Here is a 21,464-nt window from a genome sequence, read left to right on the forward strand (position 1 = left end):
CTTAGGGACTGTTCCTGCTGAATTGTGCTTAGTACAGGGGAATACCTATGCTGCCATAGTTTTATGGGATCTCTCTGTACAGACTATGAGCAAACTTAGGGACTGTTCCTGCTGAATTGTGCTTAGTACAGGGGAATACCTATGCTGCCATAGTTTTATGCGATCTCTCAGTACAGACTATGAGCAAACTTAGGGGGCTGTTCCTGCTGAATTGTGCTTAGTACAGAGGAATACCTATGCTGCCATAGTTTTATGGGATCTCTCTCCCCTAAGTTTGCTCATAGTCTGTACAGAGAGATCCCATAAAACTATGGCAGCATAGGTATTCCTCTGTACTAAGCACAATTCAGCAGGAACAGCCCCTAAGTGGGATCTCTCTGTACAGAGAGGTTATAGGGAGGTGAAACTTAAGACAAGTCAGCTTGATACAAGGACAGTTTAGATAAAGCTGAATGTACAAGCTGAATTAATAAATATATAGGGGTGAATAATTACACAATCATTTTTAATACAAAGATTTGTTTTTTTTTACAAGGGCAGTACTTACAAGCTGCAGACATGCATCAAAATTCCAAATTAGCCAATAAGACTGTTCTTAAAGGGGCGCACCACATATCTCACACACAGATTGATGCTGGCCAGATATGGTTGGCACAATTGCATTATTATTATTTAACCACTAGGAAAGTGGGAGAGGGAGACACGAGTCACACAACCTTTCTCATTGGTTGGCTTGAATATCCTCACTAATAAGAGTCAATAGCAGGACAGGTTATCTATGTGGACAGATTAGTTGCTGTGGACCTAGGAATGTGCATTGGAACTGCCTACCAAATCACTTAACAGAACCAGAACACACACTGTCCAATGAAATTGCTTTGCTGGAGTCTGTTGCTATGTAGAAGTGAAGTGCAGTACAGTCAGTGGCCAGTAGAGGGCTTACTTGAACGGGTGCATCATCGTTCCCTTGTGTTTCATTTTTCCATTTTTGATGTAACTAGCGAAGAGATATGGACATTAGTCAATTTGTGATACAAAGCAGTTAAAGGGTAAATTCACCTTACGATTTGAGAATAAATCATGTAAAGTACAGCCAGGGGCTGGCCTAGTAACAGGGCCGACTCTTGGCTAAAATGAATGGCTACTAATATCCACTGATAATAAAGGTGAACGTTCCCCAGGGTCGGGTGGGATTGCTGGTTCTGTCTTCCCCTGACTAATCTGAATAGGCCCCTACTGTAAACTGATTAGCGTCTTTTAGGGCCCAATCAGATGGAACTTTGCCTGATTTGACCCAAACCACCCCCAGTTGAAGATTAAATCCATATTTCTGTACCTGATTTTGCTACAGTCACACTCCTCCGGCCTCTTCTTCTTCAGGTGTCCTCTGACTTCTCTCAGGTTCTTTATTTTACTCTGTAATGTTTCAATCTACAGGGAACAGAGAGAATTATGGCTCGGTCGCTCCCCGGAACCCCGATACACCTCCCAGTTGTATTTCAGCAGTGGGACCACAAAAGGTACATGGGGCGGTGAGGGGTCAGGTGGTGGAGCTTGTGATTTGGGCAAGGGGCCCCTGAGATGGCAGCCCCAATGGGCCCTGGAAACCCCAATCTGACACTGATCATATTACATGTATCAAATGAACCAACTGTTGGGCGTCTGCGTTAGATCCATTCCGCACTCTATTTGCAGTGATCCACATTCCTTTCCCATAACCTCTTTAGTCAGGAAGGGCCCCCAGAAACCTGGAGTGGCCCCACTAACCTCGTGGTCGACGTGAAGCTTGTGATCCTTCCAGGCCTGCAGCGATTTGTACAGATCCATGTCGCACTGCACCGTGTCATTGGCCAGAATGAAGCACCTGCTCCGGAGAGGTAAGTGTTACTGACAGTGTTACCTGGAGTAGCCAATCATGTTTCTGTATCAGTAAATGCAGCCTGCTGATTGGATGCTACAGACTGACAACCCCCCAAGCTACATACGTTACCCCGAGCCTCACCGATGAGTTACTTTAATGGAACTGGGAACAATGAGATCATTGGTGAGTCCTCCCGTTCCACTGTAATCTTCCATGTCTTTGTCCTCATCATCATCCAGGCCCGACATTTGCCTCTTAGTAACATTCCTCATGATTGGCTGGTACTCCTGCTCAATGCCCACGTGAAACACTTTTCCATCCACCTCAATGGACACAGACCGCGTGGAGCGATTCTTTAGGTAAGTCGCCTTGTACTCTGTGCGGACAAAATCCAACAAAATGTTTGATAGCAGGTATAGTAGGGAGAGATGTGTCTATAGTAACAGTGGATAATAGTCTCTGGGAAGGGAGTGTGACTGTGGGATAGCAGGTATAGTAGGGAGAGATGGTGTCTATAGTAACAGTGGATAATAGTCTCTGGGAAGGGAGTGTGACTGTGGGATAGCAGGTATAGTAGGGAGAGATGGTGCCTATAGTAACAGTGGATAATAGTCTCTGGGAAGGGAGTGTGACTGTGGGATAGCAGGTATAGTAGGAAGAGATGGTGCCTATAGTAACAGTGGATAATAGTCTCTGGGAAGGGAGTGTGACTGTGGGATAGCAGGTATAGTAGGGAGAGATGGTGCCTATAGTAACAGTGAGATAATAGTCTCTAGGAAGGGAGTGTGACTGTGAGATAGCAGGTATAGTAGGGAGAGATGGTGCCTATAGTAACAGTGGATAATAGTCTCTGGGAAGGGAGTGTGACTGTGGGATAGCAGGTATAGTAGGGAGAGATGGTGTCTATAGTAACAGTGGATAATAGTCTCTGGGAAGGGAGTGTGACTGTGGGATAGCAGGTATAGTAGGGAGAGATGGTGCATATAGTAACAGTGGATAATAGTCAAGGGATGAAGTGAAGGGAACAGATCAATGTCCCAGTTATTTATCTCCATAGACATTTCAATGCAAGTCAAATACTGAGGGGGGCGCTGTGTTGCTCAAGATTGGGAACATTAATAAGGAAACATCTGGGTTCAGTTCTTCCCACAGAAATGGTTAAAGTGGAATTTCGTCCCTGACGCAGGAATTCCTTTCTATGAGGATTTTATCTTGTTTTAATGGAAAACAGAGCCGTGTTGTTGTGACCTTCTCTCTACAGACAAATCACAGCAGGACGAGTTTATTATTGTGAGACTGAATCACCATCACTGCCCTGGTGCCAGGTTTATAGGGGAAGTAACAATAACACCTACATATTATATTATATTATATATTTATACTATTAGCACAGAAAACCATTTACTTTTCTTGGCCATCAGCTTCTTGCGTCGGCCGAGGGGGGTCAGCTTGTAGCCCAGACTGGGGCAGTTGCACTCGTCGCTGCTGGAGGTGAAGTAGTTGGACATGAGGTTCGGAGATTTCCTTCTGACGTTCGGCGTTGCCGCGAGTCCCGCCATTCCTTTGCACTTATGGAGCCGCAGTTTGCCGGACGGATCCTCCACACACTGCCATTTCTACAAGGAACACGAGCGACCATTTAATTACAGAACACTGGTCCCAGGAGATTTAAAAGGACCAACTGAAAAGGGGCTTATTATAGGTCCATACTAAAACTTAAGTAAGAAATCAAATGCAAACTTCCCCTTTAGGGTGTTCCGCAGCACTTTTGAAATTAAATTATCTGGTTGCTAGGTTGCCCCTTACCCTAGTAACCAGACAGGTTGAATGACTGACTAGAGGAACGGGCAATGTGAAGTGACTGGCGAGAGGAACATGGTTTACTTCCCCTTTAATAGACTTTATGAAGGCACCGACAGGCAGTTGCAGACACAAGAAGGAGCCAACACAAAGGCTGGATTGATGGGAATGTTCCCCTTATTATGACTGCATCATCCAGTATAATTAGTCCACTGGATCATTAGAGAATCAGAGTCATTCCCTTTCATGTTCCTTCTAGCTAATGAGCGGCAGCAGAGCTCACACTCCAAAACAGATTCACACTGCGCTTGATGCACCATCGCTCCAGCTACAAACAAACCCGGCGATTCCAGGAAAAGATGAGACTGCTGTAGGCAAATCATTTATACAGACAGTCCATTATCCAGAAAGCTCCAAATTATGGAAACGCCGTCTCCCATAGACTCCATTATAATAAAATTTTCCAAATTTTTACACGTTATTTCCTTTTTCTGTGTAATAATAAAACAGTAACTTGTACCTGATCCCAACTAAGATATAATTAATCCTTATTGGAGGCAAAACCAGCCTATTGGGTTTATTTCATGTTTACAGGATTTTCTAATAGCCTAGGTATGGAGATCCAAATTACAGAAAGATCCCTCATCCGGAAAACCCTGAGCATTCTGGATAACAAGTCCCATACCTGTACAGGTAAGGGATCCATTACCCGGAAACCCATTATCCAAAAAGGCTGCCTCCCATAGACTCCATTATAATCAAATAAACCAAAGATAATTTCCTTTTTCTGTGTAATAATAAAAGAGTCGCTTGTATTATGGAAAGACCCTTTATCCAGAAAACCGAGCATTTTGGATAACAGGTCCCATACCTGTACTATTATTCTGATTTATTTAGAAGGAGCAGTAAGCAACCTGGTAACTCCCACGCTCGACCAGTAAGGACAAACCTTATTGCACTTGTATCCCGGGTCATTGACCCCTTCTACTTTGTTATCTTTTCGTCCAATCACAGACACGGCAATAGTTAAAGGAGGCCATTACCTGCCCCAGCTGTTCACAGGCGGTCTGGTATTCGGCCCGCTGGCACAGATCTTTGACCCGTTGGTATTTGGGCAGAAAATTCTCTTCCTGGGCATCCACCTTGTCGTTGTCCCTCTTGTGCAGCAGCTTACTAAACACACACAACAAAGGCACAGGTAAACACAACGCAGCAGTCCTGCCTTGCTTTATGGCTGGGATGAGTGGGGGCTGCTAAACAAGCACAAGTATTCCAGTGCCGTAGATTCTCTTTCCACCTCTTTTTGGTTCAGTGTAAAACCTGACCCACACCCAACACAGACCCGCCCTCTGAAAACCCGCACCCGTCTGCATTCGACTTCCGGATTTCCTTTTATAGACCCACACCGCCGATGACGTCACAAAAAGGGGAGGGGTGAGCAGGCGCGCGGCTATAAAGCGAAAGTGGTGGGCGGGGAGAGCAGGAGAAGAGCTCAACCCAAGGTCGGCCCGAACCTGCCAGACCCTCGGGGAAACTCGGGAGTCCCACAGGGAAACCCACGGTACAGTCCTGCAGCGGGTCAGCTACACGCAGGTCCCTGTGGGTTCCCTGCAAAGAAAGCGGGCACCCTGCGGAATGAGGGGAGGATTTTCAGGTGTGGGTATAGCCGTGGGTCTGCAGGTAGCAGGTCTTATCTAAATGTCTTATCTTATTTAATATTGTCTATATTTTACTCCTTTTAAAGGTTTACAATACTTGTTTCTGTCTTTTGATGATGTCATTTCCAGCGACATCACTTCCTGTTTGATGGTGGTCGGCGGGTTGCGGCTAAAACAGTTGCGGGTCCGGGTCGGGTAGCGGATCAAAGTGGGTAAATATACGGGTTGTGGGTTCAGGTCGGGGTCTTAGAAATTGATTCCGCGCAGGACTCTAAACCGCGAGTATTGGGCCGGCCCGCACATCACTAGTAACTGACATTTTCAGGGGCGTAACTAAAGAGGGAGCAGACCCTTGCGGCTGCAGGGGGCCCAGGAGGCCCAAATAAAGAGCAATTTCAACATATATTGGTAAAACAGGACAACCTCTGGTTATGTTAGGGCCCTAAAATGTATTTGCTGTGGGGCCCAGTAACATCTAGTTTCTCCACTGGATAAATGAAACACTCCTGATGAATAAACCCAAACACTTACCCTCTTTCCACCAGGAATGAATCTCTCCAAACCTTGCCTTTCTTGTGAACGTGAAACCTAAGTGGAAATAAAGACCAGGCGGAATGTTAGAGGGGAAACAGAAGGGCAATTCTATTGTACAAGGGGGCTTCCCCTGCTGGCTGGGATTGGTACAGGCCTGGGATGGATTTAAAGGGGTTGTTCCCCTTTGATTTAACTTTAAGTATGACTTAGATATGGATATTCTGAGACAATTTGCAATTGGTTTTCATCTTTTATTATTTGTGGTTTTTGCGTTATTTAGCTTTTTATTCAGCAGCTCTCCAGTTTGCTGTTTCAGCCATCTTGTTTCCACGGTTCAAATTACCCTAGCAACCATGACCTGATTTGAATAAGAGACTGGAATATGAATAAGAGGACTTTACTAGAAAGACGAGAAATGAAAATAAGCAATAACAATATATGTGTAGCCTTACAGAGCACTTGCTTTTTAGATGGGGTCAGCGACGCCCATTTGAAAGCTGTGTCAGTAGAAAAAGGCAAATAATTATAAAACTATAATAAATAAATAATGAAAACCAAAAGGAAAAGTTGCTTAGAACTGGCCTTTCTATTACATACTAAAAGTTTACTTAAAGGTGAACCATCCATTTTAATTGGTTGGATTCTAGTTTGTGAAATGAGACAACATTAAAGGATAAGTTAAGATAAAAACCACTTGTTGTGCAAAACCTGTTGCCTACTGTGCACCTTATCAGGGTACCACAATGCCCCTATTTTTCTACCCAGGTGTTCCTGGAGCAGACTTGGTGGGAGCAACTGTTAAGTCAGAATATACTGCCCAAACGCTCACCCCAAAACTACTCAATCACCATCTGGGAGCGGAAGCAATATGGTGTCCCCCAGTGAAGCACTCACGGTCAGTTTTATAGAAGAGACACATACCAGCCCAGGGCAAAAAGTTACAGATATTACTCACTGGGAGGTACCAAATAATTTGGAACCCCCTTAAATGGCATGTAAAGGCAAAAAAATTATGAAAAAGAAACCCATCTCCAATATACTTTAATTAAAAAATGTTCACCGTTTTTATAAGAAACCTGACTGTATGCAGTGAAATTCTCCCTTCATTTACTGCTGTGGATAGGAATTGTCAGACGGTCCCTAACTGCTCTACAGGGAAACAATCATACTTATGAACAGCAGGGGGAGCCCCCTCCTTACTTCCCAGCCGTGTAGAACTCAAGCAGCTTTGTTTGTTTCCCTGTAGAGCAGTCAGCGACTGTGTAGAGATTTGTATTGGGTTTTATTTTTGCCTTTACATCCCCTTTACTGTTTCCAACTCCAGCTGCAGGGACAAAGATCATGGAGCCAGATTTAAACAGATAAACTGGGATTCTATTTGGAGGATTATTTTGCTGCAGCCACTGGTTCTGCAGAGTTGGAGAAAGTTTGTATTAAACAATACAAAAACTATAAAATCCACATTAGATCACATGACAACACAGGACCCAGTGCAGTCTGTATATTCTGATTATTAATCAGTCTTGCTGTATCGGCTTCTGGCAGATATTATTTGACTTGTGCTGTTTTGATCATTTATGACAATCCCTAAGCAGCCCAGACCACACTGAGCATGTGCACAGTCTTGGTCTTGCAAAGATGTATAACAAAGTTACAAGATGGTGACCCCCTGTGGCCAACTTTGAAAGCATAAATCATTTGTTTGATTAGGCTTGTGGTGCAGTAAGTTCATGTTTATGTTTAGTATACAAAATACAGCATTTCTAGCCTTATTCTATTTTACATTTTACTTCCCCTTTAATGTTTTTACATTTGTGCCCTTTAATGCAGTAACCCCAATGATTGTGGGTGGTTGGACCTTAGCACCTTTGGATCATGCAAACCATGGAAGTGCTCTGTTACTCAATGTGGAATAAAGTCCAGTCTCAGTGGGTCTCTATATAATTACATATGGTTATTATACGTCCAGGCAACCCAACCGAATCTCACTTGCTCTACCCCTGAATACTGACTATTTATTTCCAGCCACTAGGGGTCGCTGTGACTACAGGGTCAAGTAGAACTCGGTACAATTAGAACGAACTTCATTAATCTCTTATTCACCCCATTTCTATAAAGTGATCTGGGCAAGTTTATCTCTACCAGCCAGGTTGCCATGGTTACTGCCAGACTCGGGAGCATTAAAACGACTGGAATCTCTGGCTTTTGTGCATACGGTCGGTGCATGTTTAATCCACAGGCCGAGCAGTAATTACATTGGCAGCCTGCCCCCCCCCCCAGCTCCGCATGGATTCCCAGCTAATCCAGGGGAGTCGTACATCAATGTGGCACCTACAGATAATAAACCTGCTCCTTTTCTACTTGAGTATGGCGAGAATTCCAATGAATTCTAAGACAACTGATCCATTAATAGATACACAAATGGATTAATGGTCCCCACACAAAGGCATTTATGAAATGAGGTGCCATATTGATTCCCTTTAGACAGTACAGTATGAGGGTATTGTGTGCCCAGAACATTCCTTCTCTGTATATTTATATTTATACATATGGGAAGGAGGTGCCATATTGTTTCCCTTAGACAGTACAGTATGAGGGTATAGCTTATTGTGTGCCCAGAACATTCCTGCTCTGTATATTTGTATTTATACATATGGGAAGGAGCTGCCATATTGTTTGCCTTAGACAGTATAGTATGAGGGTATAGCTTATTGTGTGCCCAGAGCATTCCTTCTCTGTATATTTGTATTTATACATATGGGAAGGAGGTGCCATATTGTTTCCCTTAGACAGTACAGTATGAGGGTATAGCTTATTGTGTGCCCAGAACATTCCTTCTCTGTATATTTGTATTTATACATATGGGAAGGAGGTGCCATATTGTTTCCCTTAGACCAGTGATCCCCAACCAGTAGCTCGTGAGCAACATGTTGCTCTCCGACCCCTGGGATGTTGCTCCCAGTGGCCTCAAAGCAGGAGCTTATTTTTGAATTCAAGGCTTAGAGGCAAGTTTTGGCTGCATAAAAACGAGGTGCAGTGCCAAGCAGAGCCTCAATGTAGGTTGACAATCCACATAAGGGCTACAAAATGGCCAATCCCAGCCCTTATTTGGCACCCCAGGAACATTTTTCATGCTTGTGTTGCTCCCCAACTCCTTTTACTTCTGAATGTTGCTCACGAGTTCTAAAGGTTGGGGATCCCTGCCTTAGACAGTACAGTATGAGGGTATAGCTTATTGTGTGCCCAGAACATTCCTGCTCTGTATATCTGTATTTATACATATGGGAAGGAGGTGCCATACTGTTTCCCTTAGACAGTACAGTATGAGGGTATAGCTTATTGTGTGCCCAGAACATTCCTTCTCTGTATATTTGTATTTATACATATGGGAAGGAGGTGCCATATTGTTTCCCTTAGACAGTACAGTATGAGGGTATAGCTTATTGTGTGCCCAGAGCATTCCATCAGAGATCGGGGGGGGGTGCTTCTCACCTATTGACAGGTCTCTCAGTCTCTAACAGTTTCAGAATCGACTTGCCGTCCATTTCTGGTGGAATGTCCAGGCCGGCGATGTCTAGGATTGTAGGTGCCAGATCAATGTTCAGTACAATGTGGGGATTCCTAAAGTAAATAGGATATAAAACATCTTTGTTATTTATTTGTTTCAGATAAATGCATCGCTGTGGGTCCCGGGGAAGCTCCTTGATGTACACGGTCTCCTGTGAAGGTGAAAGGAATGGTCTCAAGAGCAGCAGAAGATAAGATACACCAAGGAGAATCTTCTCCAAAGGCTGATGGGAAAATACATATAACACTATATTTTTAGGCAATGTAGCTAAAGGAGCAAAGAGAGTGGGAGGGGCTTGTTATGTGTAACTGTAATGGGAGTGAGAGTGGGGCTAAATAATTCTCCTCCCATTACAAAGCTCCCAGAATAAGCAAAAATACCGGCCTTCCTATATATCTATCTTTTTTCCCTATTAATAACATTGGGATCGACCGGGAAAAATACTGGCCAGGTGGCAACCTTATTCCCATCAGTCCCTGCCCTAGTAGAGTTTATAATGTAAGGTCTCTATCACGTTTGGGTTGTGGGAGGAACGAAGGTTTATATAACCATATACTGCCCCTTTAAATTCTCTTTCCATGTGGGACTGGGTCGGTATCAGTGATCATAATGTTATTCAGCCAGGGAATAATGTGGCTCCATCTATAGATAATAACAGATCAATACTTTGTCTTCCTGCCACACAGACGCCAGCCTGTGCCGTCAGCTATATGCACCGGCAAATAGTGATGGGCGAATTTGTCCCGTTTCGCTTTGCAGAAAAATTTGCGAATTTCCTGCGAAATTTGTGAAACGGCGAAAAATTAGCGAAACCTGAATTTTGACGCTCGCATCAATGGGATTTATGTTGACGCGCAACGGTTTTGACGGGAGCGACTTTTTTGACTCCATCAATTTTTCGCAAATTTCACCTGGCGAATTTATTCTCCCATCACTACTGCCAAATGACATAACCTTGTGTGTGTATTTATATCTATATTATATCTAAGCCCTCTCCCCAAATAAAATCGCACTTTACATACAAAGATCCTGCGTCCACATTTGGTCCACGGACGTAGAAGGGAACTCGGATGTCGAATTCGTAAGGCATTGATTTTCCTTTGACCAATCCGAACTGCCCGATGTGATACCCGTGGTCAGCGGTGTAAATGACGTAGGTGTTTTCCAGTTCCCCAGTTTCAACCAGCATGTTGTAAACCTGAAGAACAAACCCGATATAAATAAATATATATCTAATTGATAATAGACTGCTGGGGGTTGCCATTATTAGGCACAACACATGTTCCATGGTACAGGACAACTGACTATGGAGGGAAGGGGATTCCACCATCAGCATAGGATTTGGTATAATACTATAAGGGTAGTAGCAGGTCCAGGGATCAATCCTAATGCCATTAGACAATCAAAAACAATACCCAACCACTTTCATTCATTTTCTACCCTTTCTCTTCTCTCTCAGCCCCTAGCCATGTATCATTATCTCCTGCTCTCAATTCCAATTCCAAACCCCATATTTTCATGTCCGTGTCCTTCAATTTCTCCCTCCCCTGACTGCATCGTTCCTCCAAGGGCAGATCAGGCAAAAGGTTGTTATAAAGCCTCCACCAAAAATCATGGGACCCCATAATCTTTACTTAGCAGGACACACCCCTTCCAGGGGGCCTGGGCTTATAAAGCAACCAATCCCCTAGTCCCTGCTGAAAGGGGCCCCAATGGAAAACAAATAAAAGCCCAATTATATTTTACAACAGGCCATGCTCTGAACCAACATGATGGGGCTCCAAAATTATTACTTAGAAGGACAACCCCCAGGGGAGCTTGGGATTATTAGGCCACCGACCATCTGGATCCTGAATAAGACCCCAATTTATACACCAGACCATGTCCTGATCCACCAGTCCCACCCCATTATGCCCAAACCTGTCTATGGCAGGTTCAAACCCCATCACTCCTCTGCAAGCCAACACTTTTGAGGCCAACACATTGGACCTTTAAATCTCTTGGTTCCTCTCTGCCAGGGAGCCCCCTAATTGTTCCCTTCACCCTAAATACGAGTATTTGGGACAGCTGTGTAAGGGTCTTGGACTTGAAGTCCTATCAGGTTCCCAGGGAAAAGCTGCAGGAATCCCAGCATGCACTGTACGTCAAACTTCATCTGAAATGCCCATAGAGACAGTAACACGGGGCCCAATTGAAATAAATAACAAAGAAGCTGATTGGGCGGAACTTGGGAGCGCAGAGCATCACTAAGCCTTAAGGAGCAATGAGACGAGAGTAGGAATTTGCATCCCATTTATTAAGTGCGTAAATAAAAACACTGTGCGGCTGTTCCGCCGATTAATAAAACATTAGAGAGAACAATAAAGCAGATTACTGTGCCGCGGGCTGGCTAATAACTCACAGGAATAGAAGAGATTTCATGCAAATCAACAATATTGTGTTGGGATGCGAATGGGAAGAAAGAGAAAGGACATATTTAAGTAGCCCTCTGTGTGATATTTAAGATATCCCTGGTGTCAGAATGGCAAGAATCTAACGCTATTAATAAATAATTATTGGCTCATGTGGGTGGGAGCTGCCATGTTGTTACAGGTACATGTTTTTGCTACGTTCCACCTCTTACCATCTCCATGGAGTTGTCCACAGACATGAGAGTCTGGAGCCGTCTCCGCTGCAGCATGTTGGTGAATTCCATATGGATGGGCCTCATTGGGCCAGTGTATCGCATTATCCAGTGCTTGTCTAGGTTTGGGGCGTAGTTATAACTTGGGGTACTGGAAAAAAGGAGGACAAGCCACTTATTAGGGTTATTCAGAAACTTGGCCTCAGAAAGACGTAATGTAATGTAAAGATGTAATATACAACTCTCAGTTACTGTATCTGAACTTTAACAACAGCTAAACTGCCCTACTGTCTCTATCATCTCCTATATTGGCCTTCTGTTTTTTCTTGCCCCTACTGTCTCCAACTTACCATATCTTGTCCCACTCTCTTCATTTTGCCCTTCCATGTCAAACTTGCCCTGTCTTGTTCAACTGTCTGCATCATCTCCAGTCTTTATATTGCCCCTTTGTCTCAAACTTGTCCTATCTTGCCCTTCAGTCTCCATCATCTCCTATCTTGCCCGGCTGTCTCCATCATCTCCTATGTTACTTTTCGGTCTCCAGTTTGTCCTTTCTTGCCCTACTGTCTTCATCTTGTCCTGCTGTCTCCATCATCTCCTATGTTACATTTCTGTCTCCAGTTTGTCCTATCTTGCCCTACTGTCTTCATCTTGTCCTACGGTCTTCATCTTGTCCTGCTGTCTCCATCATCTCCTATGTTACCTTTTTGTCTCCAGTTTGTCCTATCTTGCCCTACTGTCTTCATCTTGTCCTACGGTCTTCATCTTGCCCGACTGTCTCCATCATCTCCTTTCCTTTCTGTCTCCAGTTTGTCCTATCTTGCCCTACTGTCTTCATCTTGTCCTACGGTCTTCATCTTGCCCGACTGTCTCCATCATCTCCTTTCCTTTCTGTCTCCAGTTTGTCCTATCTTGCCCTACTGTCTTCATGTTGTCCTGCTGTCTCCATCATCTCCTATGTTACCTTTCTGTCTCCAGTTTGTCCTATCTTGCCCTACTGTCTTCATCTTGTCCTACGGTCTTCATCTTGCCCGACTGTCTCCATCATCTCCTTTCCTTTCTGTCTCCAGTTTGTCCTATCTTGCCCTACTGTCTTCATGTTGTCCTGCTGTCTCCATCATCTCCTATGTTACCTTTCTGTCTCCAGTTTGTCCTATCTTGCCCTACTGTCTTCATCTTGTCCTACGGTCTTCATCTTGCCCGACTGTCTCCATCATCTCCTTTCCTTTCTGTCTCCAGTTTGTCCTATCTTGCCCTACCGTGCTCCCTCTTGTCCTGTTGTTTCTGTCTTGTCCTACTCGATCCATCTTGCCCTTCTGTTTCCAACATGTCCTGCTATTCCCCAGCACTTTATACTTACAACTGCTGCCTTGGGTACCTCCTTAAGCGCTAGCCCTTTTTCCAACCCAACCCCCTAGAGAGATCTGCCTGGTCCTGTCACCCATAGGAACCATTGCTCTACCTGCACTGGGGCAAACTGCCGACCAGTTGCTATGGTGACTTCATCAGGACAAACGTTGCCTGTGCTACAATTATATAGATGATGATTACAAGCAAGAAGGGGAAAACACAGGCTCAATAACAGCAACTATTTATACAAGCAGCGACTGATCCTATGAATAAGTCATTACAGCAGTGTTTTCAGATGAAGGGTAATAAAGATCAGAAGGCGCATTTGTTCATTAAACTACAGATAAATCCAATCACATAAATATGCATTACCCCATGGCAAACTCATGCTAATTACAGTTTACATTTTAAATCAGGAGCAATTATCAGGATCCTGAGAGCAATGGATGTCTATATGTATTGGAGTCGACAGCATAGATATCCCTTTCAGAAAAGATATGGTTCTGCCGCACTGTAGTGGTGTAAACAACAGAAAGCCATGAACAAAGCCCCATGTAAAGTCTTACTGGTGCTTCTGTGCCTGATCCGTGGGACCGTTGCCCAATTCAGCAGAAGAACACATCAGGCTAAGCCATCAAACAACATCATGAACCAACATTCGGATCCCGGGTGCCCAACCTACGTGGGGTATTTCTCAGAAAAGCCAAAGATGGAAAGGGCTGGTGGGCCTCTCTACATCTAAATGTGGTTTCTATCATTCCGACTGCGCACGGATTTAACACGTTTGGCACATATTCACTCAGACTTTGCTACTATGGACTCCAGAGATGTTACTGTGCAGCATTTGGATCCTCTAAATAAGAGACAGATGTCAGAACATGAAACTGGCACATCCCTCTGAGCCTTCAATTTCCCAACGTAAATATTATAGGGAGAGAACCGGCACCAGCTTGTGGTTTAAACATTGTTCAGAAATAACATGGAACCTCCATCATGAACATAATGTACATTCCTACCTTCATCTAATCCTGCACCCAACTTTACCCTACTGCCATCACCGCTGTCTATATAGTATCTCTGGTGAGATACTAAAAAGCCCCCAAAAAGACATATAAAAGGAACAAAATACACAGTCACCCATGGGAGCACTAAACATGGCAAAGAACCATTTAATAACCCCACTATATTCCAGTTTTACAGATAAGCCTAAACCGATTGTCTGACTTTTCCACTTTAAGCTCCCCTTGAAGGTCCAACAAGGTTACAGATATATAGAAACATTGGGGTGTCACCCTGCTATAGTTCCAGGGGTACCCAGGGTACAAATAAGCACTCACCCCAAATCTCCCCCTAACTGGCCTTCAGACTGGGCCCCCTTAGCTCATAACAAGGTTACAGATATATAGAAACATTGGGGTGTCACCCTGCTATAGTTCCAGGGGTACCCAGGGTACAAATAAGCACTCACCCCAAATCTCCCCCTAACTGGCCTTCAGGCTGGGCCCCCTTAGCTCATAACAAGGTTACAGATATATAGAAACATTGGGGTAACAGTCACCCTGCTATAGTTCCAGGGGTACCCAGGGCACAAATAAGCACTCACCCCAAATCTCCCCCTAACTGGCCTTCAGACTGGGCCCCCTTAGCTCATAACAAGGTTACAGATATATAGAAACATTGGGGTAACAGTCACCCTGCTATAGTTCCAGGGGTACCCAGGGTACAAATAAGCACTCACCCTAAATCTCCCCCTAATTGGCCTTCAGACTGGGCCCCCTTAGCTCATAACAAGGATACAGATATATAGAAACATTGGGGTAACCCTGGAATACACGGAGAAGGAGCTGGAGGACCACAGAAGGGGGACACACGAGGGTAATGTGGTATAATAGGCCTATTGCCTAAAAGGTATAAAGGGCAGATTCACCCCCAGAGGTGCTTATTTTAAAGTGGAAATAATTCATTTTCTCATTATTCCAAAACCAACCAAATGACTGAATCCTCCCAATCTGACCCAATGCATCAGACGAAAGGGATATGATTACCCAGAAGATACGATAATATTCCCCTAAGGGTGAATTAAATGTAAAATCCCCGGGGTTGACAAGCTGTTAGGTTCCCCCTAGTAATTCTAGTCTCTTATGTCCTACCCCAGGCTGGGGTACAGTTTGCTGAGCCACATTCCTCAATTGTTTTTAGGCCTTCCAGGTGCTCCTGCACCAGTTCCAGTAGGTCACATCTACTCCCCACATGGGGACCTGGGGCTCAAATGGAACCTACCAAAGGATTTTTATATCCATCTCTCAGTCCCATCTCATAATGTCCCCCATACTGACCCCTTTAATCACAGACCCCATAATCCTCAGCAACTGCTGCTAGCCAGTGAGCTTGCGATCTACTCTATACACTCAAGTAACAAAGAGAGAAAATGGACAAGTCTTGGTTTTTTTTTCAGAAAAAGTATACAAAAATACAAAGTATAATATTCATTGACTTACATGTGTTGGGATGCGTTCGGAAACATCTGGGAATACTGAGGGGCAGAATCTTCTGGACCGTGTGGGGCCACGTGACTCAAGACCATCAGAACGGGCCGGTGAGGATAGACTTTTTTGGACGTTCGGAAGAAGCTGATGCTGTCGTTTGTGATGAGATCCGTCAGGTAATCCTACAAGGAGAAGTTGTGTTATAGGCAGCCGGTCATACTGTGTCTGATCCATAGACTCTATGGCTTAGTGTCAACAGCAAACCCCTCAGTCACTTCTAATATCCTTATCATTTACAGTAGGGGTACATTATCCCTTATAATACATGAGTGATACTCAAGAGTTCCCTGTATAACTCAGCCTGCAGCCTTGTGCCTTTATATGGTCACAGAACAACCCCTCAGTGACTTCTAATATCCTTATCATTTACAGTAGGGGGTACATTATCCCTTATAATACATGAGTGATACTCAGAGTTCCCTGTATAACTCAGCCTGCAGCCTTGTGCCTTTATATGGTCACAGAACAACCCCTCAGTGACTTCTAATATCCTTATCATTTACAGTAGGGGGTACATTATCCCTTATAATACATAAGTGATACTCAGAGTTCCCTGTATAACTCAGCCTGCAGCCTTGTGCCTTTATATGGTCACAGAACAACCCCTCAGTGACTTCTAATATCCTTATCATTTACAGTAGGGGGTACATTATCCCTTATAATACATGAGTGATACTCAGAGTTCCCTGTATAACTCAGCCTGCAGCCTTGTGCCTTTATATGGTCACAGAACCCCTCAGTGACTTCTAATATCCTTATCATTTACAGTAGGGGGTACATTATCCCTTATAATACATGAGTGATACTCAGAGTTCCCTGTATAACTCAGACTGCAGCCTTGTGCCTTTATATGGTCACAGAACAACCCCTCAGTGACTTCTAATATCCTTATCATTTACAGTAGGGGGTACATTATCCCTTATAATAGACGAGTGATACTCAGGGTTCCAATTCCTGCATTGTATAACAGGACTGGGTTGAAGAAAATGAGGCGGGATCTCACCTGGGCATAGTCAAAGCCATGTTTTTCCTTAATTCCATTGCGGCAGAGGGTGTAGTTGTAAAAACGAGAATTTTTCACCAGTCCGACCCACTCTTTCCAGCCGGGGGGGACGTAGGTGCCGTTATATTCATTGAGGTATTTGCCAAAGAAAGCTAGAGAGAAAACAGAAGCAGGGAGATGGGGGGAATTAATTCATGAATATCAGTGATGCAGCCTATTGGTGGGAGCTGTCATACTGCTTGTTCCACTTCTCATCAAAGCATTCCTTATCTTTGGCAATAACTGTGCCCTTATGCCATCTGTATTACCAGGTTACCGTGATGTAGGCAGGGAAAAGCGTAAGAATTATACAGGTCGGCCTGAGATACTGAGAATAAGAGAGATCACAGAGGACTCAAGGCTTCTGCTTATAAATGGCATTGGCCGGGAGACCTGTTCTGCTCACAGTGAGAGACAGCAGATTGAGACAGCAGATTGAGACAGCAGATTGAGACAGCAGAGTGAGACAGCAGAGTGAGACAGCAGAGTGAGACAGCAGAGTGAGACAGCAGAGTGAGACAGCAGATTGAGACAGCAGATTGAGACAGCAGATTGAGACAGAGTGAGACAGCAGAGTGAGACAGCAGAGTGAGACAGCAGATTGAGACAGCAGATTGAGACAGCAGATTGAGACAGCAGATTGAGACAGAGTGAGACAGCAGAGTGAGACAGCAGATTGAGACAGCAGATTGAGACAGAGTGAGACAGCAGAGTGAGACAGCAGATTGAGACAGCAGATTGAGACAGAGTGAGACAGCAGAGTGAGACAGCAGATTGAGACAGCAGCGTGAGACAGCGAGACAGACATATGAGATATACAGTATGGTTCCCCAACACTAATATTTTATTGTCAACAAGATAAACAGAAATCATAAAACCAGGCAGTTACACTAAGGACATGTTATCTCAACCGGTGATTTTCTTTATCCCGATAATCACACGGAGACAAAATACAGCCTCTGTCTCATCTACGGATCTTCCATCCTCCTGTCTTAACCCAGAACACAATTTTCCCTTCAGCTGCCCAAACAGCTTTAGGAAATGAGCAATTTGGTCCTTGATCTGACTGCAAAGTGCAACCTACCTGACTATCGCCCAGATATTGTTCGGAAAGGCCACTTAGTTGGCACCATATACAGGCAATAAGCGACTAGATACTGAAAGACCATTTGCAGCTTTTATTGGCTTGGGAGTGGTACAGTATGAGGGTATAGCTTATTGTGTGCCCAGAGCATTCCTTCTCTGTATATTTGTATTTATACATATGGGAAGGAGGTGCCATATTGATTCCCTTAGACAGTACAGTATGAGGGTATAGTTTATTGTGTGCCCAGAACATTCCTTCTCTGTATATTTGTATTTACACATATGGGAAGGAGGTGCCATATTGTTTCCCTTAGACAGTACAGTATGAGGGTATAGCTTATTGTGTGCCCAGAACATTCCTTCTCTGTATATTTGTATTTATACGTATGGGAAGGAGGTGCCATATTGTTTCCCTTAGACAGTACAGTATGAGGGTATAGCTTATTGTGTGCCCAGAACATTCCTTCTCTGTATATTTGTATTTATACATATGGGAAGGAGGTGCCATATTGTTTCCCTTAGACAGTACAGTATGAGGGTATAGCTTATTGTGTGCCCAGAGCATTCCTTCTCTGTATATTTGTATTTATACATATGGGAAGGAGGTGCCATATTGATTCCCTTAGACAGTACAGTATGAGGGTATAGTTTATTGTGTGCCCAGAACATTCCTTCTCTGTATATTTGTATTTACACATATGGGAAGGAGGTGCCATATTGTTTCCCTTAGACAGTACAGTATGAGGGTATAGCTTATTGTGTGCCCAGAACATTCCTTCTCTGTATATTTGTATTTATACGTATGGGAAGGAGGTGCCATATTGTTTCCCTTAGACAGTACAGTATGAGGGTATAGCTTATTGTGTGCCCAGAACATTCCTTCTCTGTATATTTGTATTTATACATATGGGAAGGAGGTGCCATATTGTTTCCCTTAGACAGTACAGTATGAGGGTATAGCTTATTGTGTGCCCAGAGCATTCCTTCTCTGTATATTTGTATTTATACATATGGGAAGGAGGTGCCATATTGATTCCCTTAGACAGTACAGTATGAGGGTATAGTTTATTGTGTGCCCAGAACATTCCTTCTCTGTATATTTGTATTTACACATATGGGAAGGAGGTGCCATATTGTTTCCCTTAGACAGTACAGTATGAGGGTATAGCTTATTGTGTGCCCAGAACATTCCTTCTCTGTATATTTGTATTTATACGTATGGGAAGGAGGTGCCATATTGTTTCCCTTAGACAGTACAGTATGAGGGTATAGCTTATTGTGTGCCCAGAACATTCCTTCTCTGTATATTTGTATTTATACATATGGGAAGGAGGTGCCATATTGTTTCCCTGTGCCCAGGACATTCCCCTCTCTGTATAATTTGCACCATTATGCCAAAAACTGTTACACCCAATTGCTTCCAATCTGTTAAATGCAGCTCACACTTAATAAAGCAATCCCCATCATCCACACTGTATTATACACACATTATATATAAATGTATATATAAATGTCATTAAGGGAAGGCGTCGGACTCTGTGCCAATAGCAACAGGCTAAAGATGCCAATGGCAGTTCTACGCCCGATCCACAGAGACTCACACACAACATTAGAATAAACAGGGATTTTTCTGCTTTTCCTGCCAAAACAAGTCACACATTATTAGCAAAAACAAATGGTGTAAGAGTGACATGATTATTACTGGAATGAAGCCCACCCGGGGGGCCGCAGGCACAAACGCTCCCCGTTATATACAGGGGTGACCTCACTGCGCTGGCCGACAGCAAAAGGCTGCAAAGTGTTATATGAAAGAATCAACACTCCATGGGAAATGTATAAAGGCAGGTTTGTTGGTTACTTGTTAGAGGGGCACAGAGCCTGGCACTGGGTTGGGTACAGTCCCGAGGACACACGGGTGTAATAGTCTATTTAAACACACGGGGTCTGACCAAGGAGCCAGATATTGGAAACTACTACATAGTCACAACTAAGCACTGTGTGTATTGCAACTTATAAGGATTAGTGGGTACTGGCTGGACCCTCTGTATCACAATCAGCTTCATTCTCTGCTTTCAAAGCCTAGATCTGGTCATTAAGTCTGGCCAATTCAGAACAAAACCAAACATCCAAACTATGTTGGCCAGTGCATGGGCAGATATTGTCTTTCTAAATTGTTGAATTGTGCTTAGTACAGGGGAATACCTATGCTGCCATAGTTTTATTTATGGGATCTCTCTGTACAGACTATGAGCAAACTTAGGGACTGTTCCTGCTGAATTGTGCTTAGTACAGGGAATACCTATGCTACCATAGTTTTATGGGGATCTACTGTGTACACACTATGAAACAAACTTAGGGGGCTGTTCCCTGCTGAATTGTGCTTAGTACAGGGGAAATACCTATGCTGGCCAATAGGTTTTGTATGGGATCTCTCTGTACAGACTATGAAAAGCAAACTAAGGGCGCTGTTCCTGCTGAATTGTGCTTAGTACCAGGGGAATAACCTATCTCCATAGTTTTATGGGATCTCTCTGTACAGACTATGGAGCAAACTGTAGGAGGGCTGTCTCCTGCTGAATTGGTGCTTAGTACAGGGGAATACCTATGCTGGCCATAGTCTTTATGGGATCTCCTGTACAGCTAGGGAGCAAACTTAGGGACTGTTCCTTATGCTGAATGTGTTAGCTACAGGGAATACGACGTTTGCTGCCATTAGTTTTTATGGGAATCTCTCTTACAGACTATGCACAGCACCATTAGGCTGGCTGTTCCTGACTGAATTGTGCTTTAGTACAGCGGGATGATACCTATGCTGCACATACGTTCTTTATGGGATCGCTCTCTGTAGCGAGGTGTTAACATATGAAGCAAAACATAAGGAACATGTTCCTAGCTGAAATATTAAATGTGCATATAATAGTACTATAGGTTTTATATCCTTATATGCTGCCATAGTTTTATGTTCTCTTGTACTAGACTTATGAGCTAAACTTAGGTGGTTCTGTACTATACCTTGCTGTAATTCGTGTCTTAGTACGACGGGAAATACCTATGCTGCCATAGTTTTATGTGTGATCTCTCTGTACAGACTATGAGCAAAACTTAGGGGCTGTTGCGCTGCTGCATTTGTTTAGTACTATGTGGTTTAATACCTTTATGCTGCCATAGTTTTTTATAGCGGATCTCTCCTGTAAGACTCATGAGACATAACTTAGCTCGGGGACTGTTCCTGCTAATTGTGCCCTTTGAGTACCAAGCGCCTTGATACTATGACCGTGATGCTGCCATAGTTGTATGGGCATCTCTCTGTTACAGACCTTCCTCTACAGCATAAGCAAACCTTGGGGCTGACTACCTCGGCCTTATGAGAACAAGCCACATTATCTATTGACATAT

The 21,464-nt window shown here is 43.8% G+C and overlaps 1 protein-coding gene across 3 annotated transcripts in view; it reads right to left on the reverse strand.

Moving 5' to 3' along the window:
* Positions 1 to 21,464, reverse strand: part of sulf2.S (sulfatase 2 S homeolog) — a 123,497-nt gene that overhangs the window by 6,941 nt on the left and 95,092 nt on the right. For all 3 annotated transcript variants that reach the window (XM_018238155.2, XM_041579269.1, XM_018238157.2), the window contains 12 exons: positions 16,944 to 17,095; positions 15,893 to 16,062; positions 12,045 to 12,195; positions 10,444 to 10,619; positions 9,346 to 9,474; positions 5,851 to 5,907; positions 4,705 to 4,834; positions 3,267 to 3,477; positions 2,003 to 2,237; positions 1,768 to 1,864; positions 1,337 to 1,431; positions 944 to 997 (listed from right to left, as the gene is read on the reverse strand). In XM_018238155.2, coding sequence (XP_018093644.1) covers positions 944 to 997; positions 1,337 to 1,431; positions 1,768 to 1,864; positions 2,003 to 2,237; positions 3,267 to 3,477; positions 4,705 to 4,834; positions 5,851 to 5,907; positions 9,346 to 9,474; positions 10,444 to 10,619; positions 12,045 to 12,195; positions 15,893 to 16,062; positions 16,944 to 17,095 — 1,657 coding nt within the window. The remainder of the gene's footprint in view (positions 1 to 943; positions 998 to 1,336; positions 1,432 to 1,767; positions 1,865 to 2,002; positions 2,238 to 3,266; positions 3,478 to 4,704; positions 4,835 to 5,850; positions 5,908 to 9,345; positions 9,475 to 10,443; positions 10,620 to 12,044; positions 12,196 to 15,892; positions 16,063 to 16,943; positions 17,096 to 21,464) is intronic.

Source organism: Xenopus laevis, chromosome 9_10S (genome assembly GCF_017654675.1).
Source record: "Xenopus laevis strain J_2021 chromosome 9_10S, Xenopus_laevis_v10.1, whole genome shotgun sequence".
NCBI lineage: Eukaryota > Metazoa > Chordata > Amphibia > Anura > Pipidae > Xenopus > Xenopus laevis.